General features: G+C 26.3%; 1 protein-coding gene across 1 annotated transcript in view; it reads left to right on the forward strand.

Moving 5' to 3' along the window:
• The window catches only part of LOC117170011 (unconventional myosin-XVIIIa), a 399,533-nt gene that overhangs the window by 221,279 nt on the left and 160,629 nt on the right, over nucleotides 1-17,625 (forward strand). The window contains exons 11-14 of the mRNA XM_033356525.1: nucleotides 68-230; nucleotides 3,451-3,625; nucleotides 7,396-7,554; nucleotides 12,017-12,232. Coding sequence (XP_033212416.1) covers nucleotides 68-230; nucleotides 3,451-3,625; nucleotides 7,396-7,554; nucleotides 12,017-12,232 — 713 coding nt within the window. The remainder of the gene's footprint in view (nucleotides 1-67; nucleotides 231-3,450; nucleotides 3,626-7,395; nucleotides 7,555-12,016; nucleotides 12,233-17,625) is intronic.

Genomic DNA, 17,625 nt, shown 5'->3' on the forward strand with positions numbered 1-17,625 from the left:
TATAAATGAGGATTCATTTCATGAAAAATTAATAATTGTAAATATGTCTTTAATTTTTTGGTTGCAGACCACCAAATGCTGTTAAGAAAAGCTCCGGGAAACAATCAGTTCGTGTTGCAGCACCTGCAAGGTACAAATCCCGTTTTATATACAGCGACAGGTTGGCTAAAAGCTACTCGCGAAAATCCAGTGGCTCGAAGCGCCATCACGATTCTTCAGGAAAGCACAAGGTAATTATTTATTTTTTAAAGCTAGAATTTCAGGGTGTCTAGCGACCCGGGAAATCCGCGAAAACTGGAAATATTACCGGAAATTCAATAAAAAGATCGAGGAAATTTGTGGTCAGGAATTTAGGAAAAAGAAATGTTTTTTTTCTTGTAAATTTCCTATCGTTTTCTGGCCAATTTGTGATCAATGGAATATTTTAAAATAAAATGTGGTTAAACTAAAACATAAAAATAAATTTTTTTTTATAAATTGTACAATTGAAAGACTTCTGGTTAAAAAATATCAATCGAAGCTATTATTTTCAATCTTATAGAAAATTGAAGAATGAATCAATAAATTTCTAAATGTTGAAAAATATACAATTTTTAATGAATGATAACTTAAAAATAAACCAAATTTAGCGATTTTCAATTCTGTTTAAAACTAAAGTCTTTTCAAATCAGAAGTTAATTTATTTTTGTTTTAAGTCGGTTTGACATCAATAATTGCTTGGTTTTTATTGGAAGGAAAATTTAATTACTTGGTTTGAAAGTTAAACCATTTTGTTAGAAATTAATTTTTTTGTTAAAGTTTCATTATTTTAATTAAAAATTTATCTTTATCGTGGAAAATAAGCTATTTTATTTAAATGCTTATTCTTATAGAAATTTTTTTAAAAACTAAAAATGTAACTATTCCAATTGAATATTCCATAATTTCAGTGGTAAATTCAGCTCTTTGCTTGAACATTCATTTTTTAAACTAGAATTTAACTATTCAGTTTTTGGTTGGAAATGTAACCTTTTAGGTTGAAAATTCGACTTTTTTGGTAGAAATTAATCTTCTTGGTTGAAAATTCATTAATTTTAGTTCAAGAGTCATCGTTTTAGTTAAAAAATTTATAAAAATTATAATTGAACTATTCCAGTTGAAGATTCATTATTTTAGTATAAAATTCATCACTTTGTATGAAAATTCATCACTTTTTTCGAAAATCTAACTCTTTTTTTTTGAAAATTTTTTTTTTTGCATTGAAAATCTAACTATTTAATTTTTGTTTGAATATCGACCTTTTTAGTTAAAAATTCAAATATTTATTTGAATTTTTTTTTTTAGTTGAAAATTCATTTTTCTGGTTGAGCATTAATTCTTCCAATTGAAAATCAAAGTATTCGATTTCGGGTTGAAAATTTATCTTTTTTAGTTCAAAATTGATGTAATTAATCAATTAATTAGAAATTAATCTTCGTGGTTGAAAATTCATTTTTTCGGGTTAAAAATGCAACTATTTCAGTCAAGGATTCATTATTTTAGTTGAAAATTCATTAGCTTCGTTAATAATTAATTTTTTAAACTAAGTTAAAAATTCATCTCTTTAATTGAATATTAATTTTTTTAGATGAATATTTAACTATTCTATTTATGGTTGACAATTCATCTGTTTAGTTGATAATTTACGGAAGGTTTTGTTAAACATTCATCTTATTTGGTAGAAAATAATTAATTTTATTCCAGTTGAGGATTCATTATTTCAATTAAAAATTCATCTTTTTGATTAAAAGTGTAAAATAGTTGAATATTTATCACTGTCATTGAGAATTCATGTAATTTGTTGAGAAATCCTCTTTTTTGCAGAAATTAATTTTTTTGGTCAAAAATTACACTATTCCAATTCAAAAATCATTATTTTAGTTGAAAATTTAGCTGTTTAATTTAAAATCCAACTATTTCAATTGAAGATTCACAATTTTGGTTGAAAATTCATTTTTTTATTTGAATATTTTACTATTCAATTTTTGGTTGATAAATATTTTTAAATTGAAATTTCATGTATTTTGTTAACTGTTCATCTTTTTTGGTATAACTTAATCTTTTTTATTCAAAATTCATCTTGTTGATACAAAATAAGCTATTCCATCTAAGAATTCATTATTTTAGTAGAAAATTAATCTTCTTGTTTGAAAATTTATTTTTTTATTAGAAATTCAAAATTTCAGTTAAATATTCAACTTTTTTGTTTAAAATATCTATTCCTCTTGAAGATTCATAGTTTTAGTTGAAAATTGATCACTTTGGTCTAAAATTTGTTTTTGTGTTTTGTCCAAAATTAATTTTTTTACTGAAAATTTAACTATTCCATTTACGATTGAAAACTGACTTTTATTTAGTTCGAAATTTAAATATTTGTTTAACAATACGTCTTCTTGGTTAAAAATTTGACTAGCTGGGACAGACTTCCTGTATTTAGTTAAAAAATCGTTTTTATGTTAGAAAATAAATATTTTTGATTCAAAATTCATCGCATTAAAAATGTATTATTTTTAATCGACTATTTAGGAATTTGAAGCTCTTTAACCCTAAAAGGGTTAAATTATTAATTACATAAAGAGCATACTGGGTGTTAGGCACCCAAGGTTTAATCTTTCTAGTTTAAGGAGAAAAGGGTTTCATAACAGTTTTTGACATTTAAAGTAGTTTAAAAAAATGTTTTTTGGAAAAAAAATTAAGAAATGATTTCTTTAACTCTAAAATTCTAAAATTTCAAGTTTTTGATATTTTTACGTAAAATTTTACCTGAATACTTCCGAGATGCGGCGCTTCAAAAATAAAATTAGTCTTATAGTGTTCGTTCCAAAAAAGATATTAAGTCTGAAAAATAAAAACTTCATTTCAATGAAAAATTAAACACCCTACTTTGCGTGATTAAACTATTTCATTGATCTTAAACTGCGTATAAAAATGATAAAAATCAAAATATTGTGAAAATGACATAGAAAAATATGTTTTCATGTAATTTGTTAATCTAGCGCCATATGTTCCATTTTCTTGAATTTGGTACGTTTTGTTAAAGCGCAAATAAGTCGCTGGGTGTATGACACCCAGTATGTCCTTTAAGGGTTAAATTGAATGTAATATAGTACCCTCCTTAATTTCATCGAAATATGCACGGAATTCCAACGTTAAGGGGATGAAATAAAAAAATTTGCTTGAATCATTATTCAAATTCATGGAATTTAGAGACAAATTTAAGAAATGATCATTTAAACATAATAAAAATTCAATCCCTAAAAACGGAAAAAGTTTTATTTACAAGAAAAAAACCGGGAAAAGTTTAATCCGATTAAGGTTATCCGGGAATTTGAAAAATAAGTAATATATTTATATTACTGTAGACACCCTATAGAATTTTCATATTTTGTTAAGAATTCTAAATTGAATATTTTACTCTTTTTTTTCATTCAGGGAAGAAGTTAGCAGACTTTTCGTTTGCGCTAGAGGAGCTGGAGTTTCCGGTGCCTTAAGTGGATCTGTCCACGGTTTGGAAGGCTCCCAATCTTTGAGAAGAGCTTCCAGCATTCGGAGAACTTTTACGGCAGTAAAAAGAAAAAATATTTGCTTACAAGTCAAATTCACTGTCGTAAGTAAAAACCATTGATTTCGATTCTTACTATTATAAGATATTATTATATCCTCATACTTCCCCTCCATTGAAAGAAGTCGAGTGGGACTGATTTTTTGAATCATTGAATATATTGTTTTTTATTATTTATATTCTTCTAGATATCTTTTACAACTGTTTTCATTTTTCTTAAAATTTGTAAACAATTCTGCAAAATAAAAAAAATGCATTCAAAATCTTTAAGATTCTTTGGCATCAAGTTTAGAAATATTTTTAAATGTTTAAATTCACCGTCGTAAGTAAAACCTATTCATTTCGGTTCCTTTTATGCCCTTTTACTTATCCTTAATTGACAGAAGTCGAGTGGGACTGAGTGATTTTTTGAAATCTTTGAAAAATCAAAAAAAAATTTCTTCAATTCGCTCAAAATCTTGGAGATTCTTTTTCAGCAATTTTGGAAATATTTTCAAATGTTTAAATTCACTTTTCTCAGAAAAAACTATTCATTTTGGTTGTTGTTATCTCCTGATACTTCTCTTCCATTGAAAGAAGTCGAGGGGGACTGATTTATTTTTTGAAAAATTAAAAAACAGTTCTATTCTTCTAAATATATTTTAAAGCGGTTTTCATTTTTCATTTCTTCAAAATCTTGAAGAATCTTTTTCAACAATTGATAGAAGTCGAGTGGGACTGACTGATCTATTGTAATCTTTACAATTTTTTCTATTCTTCTAAATACCTTTTAAAACCATTTTCATTTTTCCTAACATTTAAAAAAAATTGTTCATAATCTTGGAGATTCCTTTTCAACAATTTTGAAAATATAAAAAAAAATTTAATTCACTTTCGTAAGTAAACACCATTCATTTCGGTTCTTTATATGTCCGTATACTTCCCCTCCAAGGATAGAAGTCGAGTGGGATTGACTGATTTTTAAAAATATTTTAAAAATGTTAAATTATTTCTATTGTTCTAAATATCTTTCAAAACGATTCTCATTTTTATTACAATTTAAAAAAAAAATTGTAGAGAATCTTCGAGATTCTTTTTTAACAAATTTGAAAATATTAAAAAAAATGTAATTCACTGTCGTAAATAAACATCATTTATTTTGGTTCATGTTATTTCTAGCGACCCGGGAAATCCGCGAAAACTGGAAATATTACCGGAAATTCAATAAAAAGATCGAGGAAATTTGTGGTCAGGAATTTAGGAAAAAGAAATGTTTTTTTTTCCTGTAAATTTCCTATCGTTTTCTGGCCAATTTGTGATCAATGGAATATTTTTTAATAAAATGTGGTTAAACTAAAACTATATAAATAAATAATAATAATATATATTTACATATATACATATAATATATTCTGTTGTAATCTTTTTAAATTATTTTTGCAATTGTTGTGGGATTGACTGATTTTTTGAAATCTTTAAGCAAAATTTAAATTATTTCTATTGTTCTAAATATTTTTTAAACGACTTTCATTTTTATTACAATTTTTTAAAAATTTGTTCAAAATCTTGCAAATTTTTTTTCAACAATTGATACAAGTCCAGTGGGACTGATTTTTTAAACTATTTACAGTTTTTTCTATTCTTCTAAATACCTTTTAAAACCATTTTCATTTTTCCTAACATTTAAAAAAAAATGTTCATAATCTTGGAGATTCCTTTTCAACAATTTTGAAAGTATAAAAAAAATTTCATTCACTTTCGTAACTAAACACCATTCATTTCGGTTCTTTTTATGTCCGTATACTTCCCCTCAAAGGATACAAGTCGAGTGGGATTGACTGATTTTTAAAAATCTTTTAAAAATTTAAAATTATTTCTATTGTTCTAAATATCTTTCAAAACGATTCTCATTTTTATTACAATTTTTAAAAAATTTGTTCAAAATCTTGGAGATTCTTTTTCAACAATTGATAGAAGTCGAGTGGGACTGACTGATTTTTTTAAAGTTATTAAAAAATATAAATTATTTCTATTCTTTTAAACATCTTTTAAAACGGTTATTGTTTTTCTGATTTTTTTTTTAAATTCTGAAAAATTAAAAAAAATCCCTCAAAATCTTAAAGATGCATTTTCAATCATTTTTGAAATATTTTGAAATGTTTAAATTCACTGTCCTAAGTAAAAACCATTCATTTTGGTCCTTTTATATCCTTATACTTCTGCTGAATTGACAAAGTCGATTAAGACTGAGTGATTTTTTGAAATATTAAAAAATTTTAATTAATTATATTTTTATAAATATGTTTTAAAACTATTTTCATTTTTCTTAAAAAATTAAAAAAATTATTCAAAAATGTTTGAAGAATTCGCTCAAAATCCTAAAGATTCCTTCTCCACAATTTGAGAATAAAATTATAATAAAAATTTAATAAAATTTAATTATTTCTATTCTTCTAAATATGATTTAAAAATACTTTTATTTTCCTTAACATTTTTAAAAAGTTTTGCAAATTTGTTAAAAAAAGTCAATAAAATTTTTTACATTGTTTTCCAACAATTTTAAAAATATTTTAAAATAATTAAATTCACTGTCCTAAGTAAAAACCATTTATTTCGCTTTTTTTATGTCCTACTTTTCCTCCATTGAAAGAAGTCGAGTGGGACTGACTGATTTTTTGAAATCTTTAGAAATTTTAAAGTATTTCTATTCTTCTAAATGACTTTTAAAACAATTTTTATTTTTTCTTATTTAAAGAAAATGTTGTTCTAAATCTTGGAGATTCTTTTTGACTGACTAATTTTTTGAAATTTTAAATTATTTCTATACTTCTAAAATTTTTTTTAAACGAATTTTATTTTCCTTACAATTTTTGTTTAAATTCTGCAAAATTAAAAAAAAATGTGTTCAAATTCTTGGAGATTCTTTTTCAACAATTTTGAAAATATTAAAAAAAATGTTGTATGTACTTTCGTAAGTAAAAACCGTTCATTTTGGTTCTTATCATGTCTTTATACTCCCCCCTCCCCCATTGATAGAAGTCGAGTAGGACTGACTGATTTTTTAAAAATCTTTACAAGTTTTTCTATTATTCTAAATATCTTTTAAAACCATTTTCATTTTTCTTAACATTTAAAACAAATTTTGTTCAATATCTGGGGGATTCTTCTTCAACAATTTTTTAATTTAAAAAAATGAATTCACTGTTCTTAGACTTCCCCTCCATTGATAGAAGTCGAGTGAGACTGACTGATTGATTTTTTTAAATCTTTAATAAAATTTAATTATTTCTATTCTTCTAAATATGTTTTAAAAAGATTTTCCTTTACCTTTAAATTTTTAAAAGGTTCTGCAAATTTAAGTCATTCAAAATTAAAAGAAAAAACCATTTATTTCGGATCTTATTATGTCCTTCTACTTCTCCTCCATTGACAAAAGATGAGCGGGACTGACGTTATACTCGTTATTACAAAAAATATTGATGCCATCAATAGTTGGTCTTTAGAAATCTTGAAATTGAGAATTATAATTTTGTATTGTGTTTATAAATTTAAAACAGTTCAAAGGTTATCAGCAGACAGTATTTCAAACTCCCTCCTATTCGTTCTTTGCTATCGTATATTTCCCTAGAATATATTGCAGAGTAAATTGTAAAATGATCAGTGAATACTGGTTGATAGTTTTTTGGTCTCATCTACTAGTTTTTCTCATTCCTCTCTTGTTCCTTACTCTTTGTTCAGTAATAAATAATTTTTGGTCCCACTAAATTCTTTATTTCTATGTCAATAATTTGTGGAATAGAACTCGTAATTGATTAAAAAATAATTTCTTTTTTCAGGATGGTTTGATCGAAACTTTAAGAAGGACCAGAGTGAAATTCATCCACTGCCTTTTGCCCCAACACAATGCGGGGTGCACAGAAAATAAAAGTCTTATTTCCGTCAAGTCGAACCAAAGTGAAGACAATATCATTAACGTTCCTCTTCTTCGGTCACAGGTTCGTTATTTTATTTTAGTTAAAAAAAGATGTTCTCAGCCTTCTTTTTGCAGACTGTCTGGCAATCCCGAAAATTCCTGAAAATATTCGGAATATTTCTGGTCATTAATTTAAATTACAAGCTTTTGTTTTTGCGCAAAATTATTATTATGCCTTTTTGTCTATAAATTTCTTATTTACAATCAAGGCATTGGGAAAAATAAATCTTTTTTTGTTGTTGTGAAATTCTGATCGTTCTAGGGTTTTTTAAAATTAAATAATATTTTTAACCTTTATAAAATGAATTGTTGAAAAAATTCTGGTTAAAAAATATAAATTCACGCTGTCATTTTTAGTGTTCTGAATTAAAGATGAATAATTGTTAATTGTTATTTATAAATCTAAATTGAACAATTTCACTTGCAAATTAATCATTCAAAAAAATGAAACAATTAAAATTCTAAAGTTTATTTTTAACTAACAGTCAAATATTGCTAAATATTGAAAGAAGGACTTTAAATTGAATAAGAGCGTTTCATCATGAATCTATTCATTTGAAATTATTCAAAAATTAAAAATAATTTATATGGTTTCAATTGGACATTTATATTTCTTTAACTACGAATGCTTCATTGAAAAATTGTTTCTAAAGCAAAATTATATACAATAACAATAATATTACATATAATATTATTCAATATTACTATATAAGAACAACAAAATTCAATTCTTCAAATTGAAACAGTTCAATTTTTAACGTTAAAATCTGGCAATTGTTTGATTTTAAACAGATTCATAATCGTCCTCTAAAATAATTTATTTTTGAATTTTTAATACTCTATCTACACTTTAATTTTGAAAATGAGTCGACTGAAAAAGCCTGAAAAATTACATTCCCAAACAAGAAAATTCACGATTTATAAAACTTCTGAATAAAAAAAATTACATTTTTTTTCTAAATAATATTTATTGATTACAAATAAAATAATGGAATATTTGTATTAAAAAATTATTTTTAATGTTTAAAGTTTCTAAAATAATTGCTTGAGTTTAAAATAACAATAATTGAAAATATTTTTCTCTAAGAAATATATATTTTTCAATTATTGTTATTTTAAACTCAAAAACTTATTTGAGAAACTTCAAACATTAAAAATAATGTTTGTTCGGAAAAAATTGGATTATTATATTTTTAATAAATAAATCATATTTATAAAAACATTTGTAATCATTTAAATTCGAAGATTTTCTAGTTTGGATATTTATAATTCGGAAATTTTGTGTCGGAAATTATATTATTCGAGAATTGCCCAATTCTGTAATATTCTAAACCGTACCAGAATTTGTTTGGGGATTATATAATTTGAGAATTTTATTAATGAAAAAATGTATAATTCCTGAATTTTATTCTTCGGTATTTGAATTATTGAGAAATTTTATTATTGGAGAATTTTTAAGCTTTTAAATATCTTTAAAACGATAGAGATTTTTTTAAATTAAAAAAAAATGTTACAAAAATTAAAAACATTCGTTGAAAATCGCGGAGATTCTTTTTCAAACATTTTGGAAATATTTCGAAATTTTGAATTTAAAAAAAATATATTTTCTTAATGTATCTTTGCCAAGTAAAAATTTAAAAAATTGCCTTAGAATCTTTCAGATTCTTTTTGACAAAATTTGGAAATTTCTTGTAATGTTTTGAAGTGCTTAAAATTTGTCTTTTAAATTAATTGTTTGAAATAAAAAATCATTAATAATTTTCTCAGAAATCTTACAATTTAGTTTTGATTTTCCTGAAACCGTTCAATTTCATTAAGAAGCTTTAACGTGTTATTTTGAAATCTTCAAAAGTGTATATTGTGGTTTAAATTTCTTGAAATCTTTTGAAATTTAAGATTATTTTTAATTTTTTGAAATTTTTAAATATTTTTAAAAATAATTTAAATTTGTTGAAAATACTGAAAATTTAAAGAAATGGCTTTAAAATGATCCAAATTCTTTTTCGAAATTTTTGGAAATCTTTTGAAATTATTTCAAATGTAATTAAGTATTATATTTAAAATAATTTCTTCGAATAAAAAATCGTTTGAAATTTTCGTTGGGATCTTAATTTTGTTTTCAAAAATCGTAAATCTTTCAAAAGCATTAAAAACAAAATTTATTCTTGTGAACGAAATCCTAAAAAATCTAAATTTTGTTTAAAATGTTTTGAAATCTTAAAAATTTTTAAATTATTTTTTAAATTTGTCGAAACTTCTAATCATATTTTTAAATAATGACAAATTTTTTTTAAAAGTAAAAAACAAAATTTGTTTTAAAATTTTCGACATTCTTGTTTGACAATTTGGAAAATATTTTTGAAATTTCTCTGAAAATTAATTTTCAAAGATAAAAACTCATCCCTTGTTTTTAGTTACAAAGTTTCAAAATAAATGGCTTAAAAATTAAATATTTTAGACTGAGGCAATATTTTAATGTGATTTTAAATTGAAAAAAGTTTACGCAGTCTCATTTAGACGTTTACATTTGTTAAAGTACTGAGGCTTTTTTTTAAACTTTTTTTTTGGAGCAACATTATAATGTTGAAAATCAGCAATTAATTATTTTTATAGTTGAAAGCGTGTTAAAAAAAGGTTTAAATTTTAAAATGTGGTTTTATCTAAAATTTTCAGTTTTAAGTACTTTTTATTTGTTTTGTAATTGTTTAAGTCTTCAAACTGAATAACATTTTTTTACATTTAAAATTTACTTCTAAAAATAAACACTTATAATGGATTTTAGAAATTAATTGAAGAAATTAATAATAGTTGAGCTTAACATAAAAAAGATTTAATTAATTGAACTTACTTATAATTGCATTTATAGCATATTATATTAAATTTATTTTTGAAGTCATTGTATAGATTTTTATCCAAAAAGTTGATAAAATTCACGGTTAAATAATAAGTGCTTTAAACATGGAAGTATTTATTATGTTGTATCAATTTTGTAATTTTTATACTATTTTTAATTTGCGCATATAAGGTGGAAATTTTTCCAATACATTTTTAAAATTTTTGTGATACTTTTTGTATGTTTCATTTTGAGCGATCGTCAATGTAAAGAGCAAATATTTCTTTACTATTTTTTTTTCACACATTCAAGAACAATAGCAAAATAAAAATAATATTAAATAAAATAACTAATGATGCTAATATTTAAATATGACAATATTTCAAAAATATTGCGAAAATGGTATAAATAAAAAAAATTTCTTGGGCTTATTTTAAAGGATTCTCATAGAATATAATCAACGTTTCGATAAAACTGTACTGAGTTTTTGTTTATAAATCCATTGTTTTTCATATCTAAATGTCTCATTTTTCTGATACACCTGATATTTAGACTTTTCTTTTAACATTTTTTTAGACTTTTATTTGAGCTAAAATAGTACCGATCCTAAAAAAAGATTATTAATTCTCGTACACATTTCTAGTATCTTTTTTAACCAAAGAAAACGTTAATTCCGCTTCGGGAATGTGCAGGGAATTTAAAAATGGAATTTCGCTAGAAACCCTGTTTTTATGAAGAAATAAATTAATCCCCAAAGTGCATACATGGTAAATATCACGGTAAAGTGCATCGTGGGTGTTATAGACCCCAGCGTAGTTAAGCATGCATTGTTTAACCCCTATTGAATATTTTGTTACTATAAAATTATCTGATATAGTTTAAGGTATCTTTTATAAGGAGTAGTTAATTTTACAGCCATTTATTTATTTCAAGTTTCTTGAAAAAATTATTGAAAAAAGTGAAAAAATGGGTTTTTTTACTTAAAAATTCATAACTCACGCGATTTTAATTATTTTAACCTGAAAATTTATGACTGTACTTTTGAAATAGTGTACTTTCATAAAATAAAAAAAATTTTGCAAGATGGGTGCTTTCAAAGAAGATATTTATTTGCACAGTTGAAAAGTCAATTTTATGATAAAATGATGAATCAGAATTTTTGCTTTTAAATCGATTTATTATTATAAAAATTGAGGCACTTTATCATGTAATATTACAAAAATACAAGAAATTGAAAAAAACAGGCATATATAACTGTATTTTAAAAATTATATTTTTTACAACACATCCACAGTCTGCTCTCGCATGATGCGCTGCCGTAGGTTATAGGCCATCTACAAAGAAAAAAAGTATGAAATAATCGAAGTAAACAAAAATCATAAAAATTTGTTTCAAAATTACTCTTTCACTAATTAAGTGCACACTGGGTGTTGGGACCCAAAGATTTTTTTTACCTCTACTTTCGGCAGCTGCTGCTAATAGACTGACGCTTGACACAGACTTTACTTACAATTAGTGTCTCCAACTAAAGCTAGATGGCGACACTCACTCAATTTTTTCCAATCAAGTATGATTTATAAGAGTTTGAAAATTGTTTGGGGTATCGGACACCCAGAATGCACTTTGAGGGTTAATCATACGACATTTTCAGATCCGAGGAAGTCAAATTGTGGAAGCAGTACGCTTGCACAAAGTCGGATTTCCAAAGCACATGCCTCTTGCAGAATTCCGAAGAAGATTTGGATTACTCTCGAGTGATGCAAACATCAGGCCAGGAAGTCCTGTTGCTGATGAACGTCGTGCTGTCGAGGACATGCTCTTATCCGTTGACGTCGACCTCGCCTCGTATCGCGTCGGTCAAAGTCAGGTAAATATTACAATCTTTTCTCTACAATATTTTACACAGGAATTGAAGAAACGCGTCTGAAAAAAAAATCCAGTTATGGGCCGTCCATAAACTACGTTACCTATTTTGGGCTTTTCTGACTTCCCGCTCCCCAAAAGTAGAGTAACCGTTGGCGAAAGGCGGTTTTTACGCCTTTGCATTCTTATGAATAAAATTAATGTAAAAAAAAAACGTTGAATTCAATACGAAACATTTTAAATTTCTGAAGTTTCAAGCCGAAATGTATTGGATATTTAACAAAATAGTTGGATTTTCAACTAAGAAGGATGACTTTTCTCCCATTAAAGATGAATTTTTAACAACATAGTTAAATTTTCAATAAAAAAATATGACTTTAACAAAATAGTTCATTTTTTTTTAAATAATTCGATTTTTAACAAAGTTCTTGGACTTTTAACCAAATAGTTGAATTTTTAGCGTGCAAAGACGAATTTTTAATTAAATGGTTAAATTTTCATTTAAAAAGTTTAATTTCAACCAATAAAAATGAATTTTCTACGATGCATAATGAATTTTCAACAAAAGAGTAAAGTATGTAAACTAAAAAGTCAAATCTTTTAGACAATGGTGGACTTTTAAATCGAAAAAGATGATTTTTTATCAAAAACGATCATTTTCAATAAAGAAAGATGAATTTTTAACAAGATATATAAATTCACAACTAGAAATTTGAATTTTCAAACAAATAATTTTGGACAAATTTGTTAATTTTTTAACGAAAAATATTATTTTTCGACCAAGAAGATTATTGTTCTACCAAGAAAAACGAATTTTCAACCAGGTAGATGAAATTTCAGCAAAATTATTTTTTAAAGCCAAAAAGACAAATTATCTACGAAAAAAGTTGAATTTTCCACCAAGAAATATAATTTTTCTACCAAAAAGTTAAATTACATTTACAAAGTAGTTCCAACTTTAAATCAAATAATCGACTTTTCAACCAAAAAGACGAATTCGCAAAGAAGTATGTCACATTTGATGTTTCAATCAAATAATTGCATTTTTAACCCAAAAGGATACATTTTAATTAGGAATTAAACTGAAAAAGATACGTTTTTAACCAAATAGTTAAATTTCTAACTGAAAAAGATAAATTTATAATGAAAAATGGAATAGTTTAATTGTCAGTTTAAAATATTGATTTTCAACCAAACATGCAACGAATTTTCATTAAAATAATTAAATCTTCAACCACAAAGTTGAATCTTTAACTAAAAAAAGGAATTTTTGATAAAAAAATATGACTTTTGAATAATATAATTACATTTTCAAGATAATAATTACATTTTTAACCAAATGAGATGAATGTAAAACCAAAAATATCATATAGTAGCCTTTTTAATAATAATAAAAAAAACTTTTAACCACGAATATAGTTGGATTTTCTTGTTGGGTTTAACGTTCATAAATTCCCGAGAATTTAAGTTCAGGTTATATAACCGAGAATAGGAGAGAAATGAGGAGAATTTAAAAGAATTTAAGAGAATTTATGATTATTAACAATATTTTTATTATTCAGGTTAGTTGGATGTAAATTATTTTCTAGCACAGATTTTTGAGCAATCACATTGTTTCATATACAAATTAAAATTTTTCAAATGTATTAATTTATTTCAAACCAAAAAATAGATTTTTTTCTACTTCAAAAGATAACTCTTTAACAAAATACTGGAATTTTCAACAAAATAATTTAATTTTTAACACGATAGTTAAACATTCAACCTAAAAAAAAAACAAATTACCAACGAAAAAGTGTTATAGTTTATATTTTAATGAAAATAGAATGATGTGTGTATAACAAAATAGAAGAATTTTAAAACCAAAAAGACGAATTTCCAACAAATAAGGATTTTTCACTCCAAAAGTAAATAAAATTTTATCTAAATTATTGCACCTTCAAACCAGAAGACAAATTTCCCTCACAAAAATTCAATTTGCAAATAAAAAAGATGACTATTCAACAAAAAATTAATTTTCCACGAAACTGATGGATTTTTACGCAAAAAAAAAGGAAATTTCAAAATAAAAAATCATTTTTTTTACAAAAAAAGAAAAACGCGTGTTTTTAACTAAAAAATATCAATATTAAAAAATGGAAAAGTTTCATTTTTTGTTAAAAATGAATTTAAAAAAAAAAGTATTTTCCACTAAACAGTTAAATTTTCAATCAGACATAAGCTTTCAATAAAAAAACTTCACAATTTAGTTTAATTTTGACACAAGTAGTTGAATTTTCAATTAAAAACGATTACTTTATAACAAGACGATTAAACTTTTAACCACCGAGATAACTTTTCAACTTAAAATGTAAATCTTGAACAAAAAAAGTGGTTTCTTAACAAAGCGATTCAGCCAAATGAAATTATCAAGCAAAGAAAAACGATTTTAAACCACGATCAAACTTTGAATTTTTCATCAAGAAATAATTTTCTACCAAAAAGATTGAATTTTCAATCCAAAAAGATGAATTTTTAATAAAGAAACATGACTTTTTAACAAAATTGTTGAATTCATTTAGCAAATAGTTGCATTTTTTATAAAAAGATATGAAATTTATCTCAAAGCAGAAGAATTTTTTGTTGCAAAAAAATTGAGTTTTCATCCAAAGAAGATTTCAGTTAACTCAGTAACATCAAAAATTTGAATTTTCAATCCAAAAAGACGAATTTTTTCAACCAAAAAGGATGAATTTTTAACAAAATTGTGAAATTCTCTATCAAATAGTTGCATTTTTATCCGAAAAACTTTCACCCAGAAAATATTTCTGCTCATTTTTTAAAACCAAAATATAAATTTTCAACAAAAAGTAAATTTTACCCTTCCTTCAAAGTGGTAAAGTAGTTTTTGGAAAGGAATGCCAGGCCACTTTTTAGAGTTTCGCAGCCCCTGGCAGAAACCCTTACAGTTTTGGTCGGACCCAAACTGATATAGGACTTAAAGTCGACATAGGACCTAAAACTTAGATAAGGCCCAAAATACACTGTAGCTGAAATTTGGTATATGGGCCAAATTTGACATAGGTCCAAAATAGGCATAGGGCCCACAATTGACTTGGGTCCATAGAGCCCAAGACTGATATAAGGCACAAAACATACATTCAATTATAGGCAGTGTCCAAATTCTGTATAAGACCCATAATTCACATGTCCCAACTCTATATAAGGACCCAAAAAAGACATTGTTCCTAACATTGACATAGGGCCCAATATGAGCATATGGTGTAAAACTGAGACAGAGCCGACAGACAGAGCCGAAAATCGACATATGACGCAAAATTGACATAAGATCCAAAAGTAATATAAAGTCCCAAAATGTACATAGGGCCCAAAGATGGGCAGGACCGAAAATTGACATATGGCCCAAGACTGATATAAGGCGCAAAATAGACAGTCAAATATCGGTAGTGCCCAAATGCTGTATAGGCCCATAATTTAAATGTCCCAAAATCTATATAAGGATACAAAAGAGACATTGTTCCCAACATTGACATAGGGCAGATTTTGTATATGGCAAAAATTTGACATAGGACCCAAAATTAATATAAGAACCCAAAATAGATATTAAGTCGAAAATTGCCATAAGGCCCAATATTGATATATGGTCTCAAACTGATATATGGTCCAAAATTGACATAGGGCTCAGGGCTGACATAAGGCCCAAAATAGAATGTCGAAATTTGGTATAGGGATCCATTCATAATTGACATTGGATACAAATATGACATAGGTCCCAAAATATATACAAGGACCCAAAAGAGACATAGGATCCCAAACTGACATACTGCCAACAATTGGCACAGGACCCAATATGGATAATGATCTTAAACTGAGATATTGTCCAATATTGACAAACGATACAAAATTGAAATAGGGCCGAAAACTGATGTAAGGCCCCAATATAGACAGAGTCTAAATTTGGCATAGGGCCAAATTCTATATAGGGCCCACAATTGACCAATGCTTAAAATTGATATAGGACTAAAATTGGCATAGGGCCCAATCGGCCAAAAATTAACATCGGAACAAAAATATAAGCACCTCAAGCTACGTAACCCTTACTTGTCGGTGTTCGGAATTTTTCTTTCAGGGACTGTAAACCACTGATATCAATACACAATACGATTGAAGTCAGACAAGCTTCGAGAATCTAAAAAGTGTCATAATATTTTGCAAAGCAGCTCGATTGTATCGACCCACGTTCACGTTTTCCATGACACAGCAAAGGTGTTTTTGCAAACTGAACGATGCAAAGTTGACACTAAATAGAAGTGGCAAGAGTCTCTACTTAGAAATGCCACTTGAATGTACTAACTCTCGTAATGTCAGCATATTTCCAGTCGAGCGCGCTCGCAAAGGGAAGGTTTTAGATTCAGAGTCGACGGCGAGATGAAATAAAAGAAATCGTCTTTACGGCCCCTTTACGACGTAACACCTGTTTGGTGGATGCGCGAACGCAGCCGTTACTTTGCGCGAATCTCTCGTCTCGTGAGTATTTTAACCCCGGGGGCAAATCGGAAGCACACGCATCAACGCACGAACGAGCCGGTAAGCAAATGGATACTTTCACTGACGACGAAAGAAATCGCTGATGGGGTTCTCAGAAAAGAATAACGGTTCTCCGCCGCGACTGTGCGGAAGAAACTGCAGGAGATGTAAATCCGTATCTATGTACACGACTAGGAAAAAATCTGAAGGTGTCTCTAATAACATGAGCTTGATGAATCCGGTGTCTTCAGGGATGACTGATTGTCTTGATTCGAAGATTTATTTTTAGCTAGATACTACAGTGATAAAAATTGAGGATGGTCCAAAAATGTATTAGAATTTAAAAAAAATGTATACATATCGCTCCCAAGTTTGTTTTTGGATATGTATGAAAATTCGTAAAAAAAATAGTTTTTAATGCATTTTTGGATCACTCTAGTAGTGAACAGCCTCAATCTTGATAAGTGTAGTTATAATACTTATCTGAATAGAAACATTCGGATCAAGACAATCAATCATCCCTCAAGACATCGGATTCATCAAACTCATGTTATTACAGGTAACTCCATCAGATTCATTGCTTCTTTGAATAAAATGTACAAAAACGTTTTTTTTTCTTATGGGAAATTTCGAACATGTGGGGTAAATTTTGACATTACTAAATTCAATTTTTTTTAAATGTGAAACAAATTTCAGGTTGACCAATGGGTTTACCTTTATCACCTATTACATCTAATCTTGTTTTAGAAGATGTTGAAAATAGAGCCTTATCTAAATTATGCTTCAAACCACTTTTCTTTAAGCGTTATGTAGATGAGATTTTTATTATTGTCCCTAGAGATAAAATCCAAGAACTAATTAACGTATTCA

This window comes from Belonocnema kinseyi, chromosome 3 (assembly GCF_010883055.1).
Source record: "Belonocnema kinseyi isolate 2016_QV_RU_SX_M_011 chromosome 3, B_treatae_v1, whole genome shotgun sequence".
In the NCBI taxonomy this organism is placed as follows: Eukaryota; Metazoa; Arthropoda; class Insecta; order Hymenoptera; family Cynipidae; genus Belonocnema; species Belonocnema kinseyi.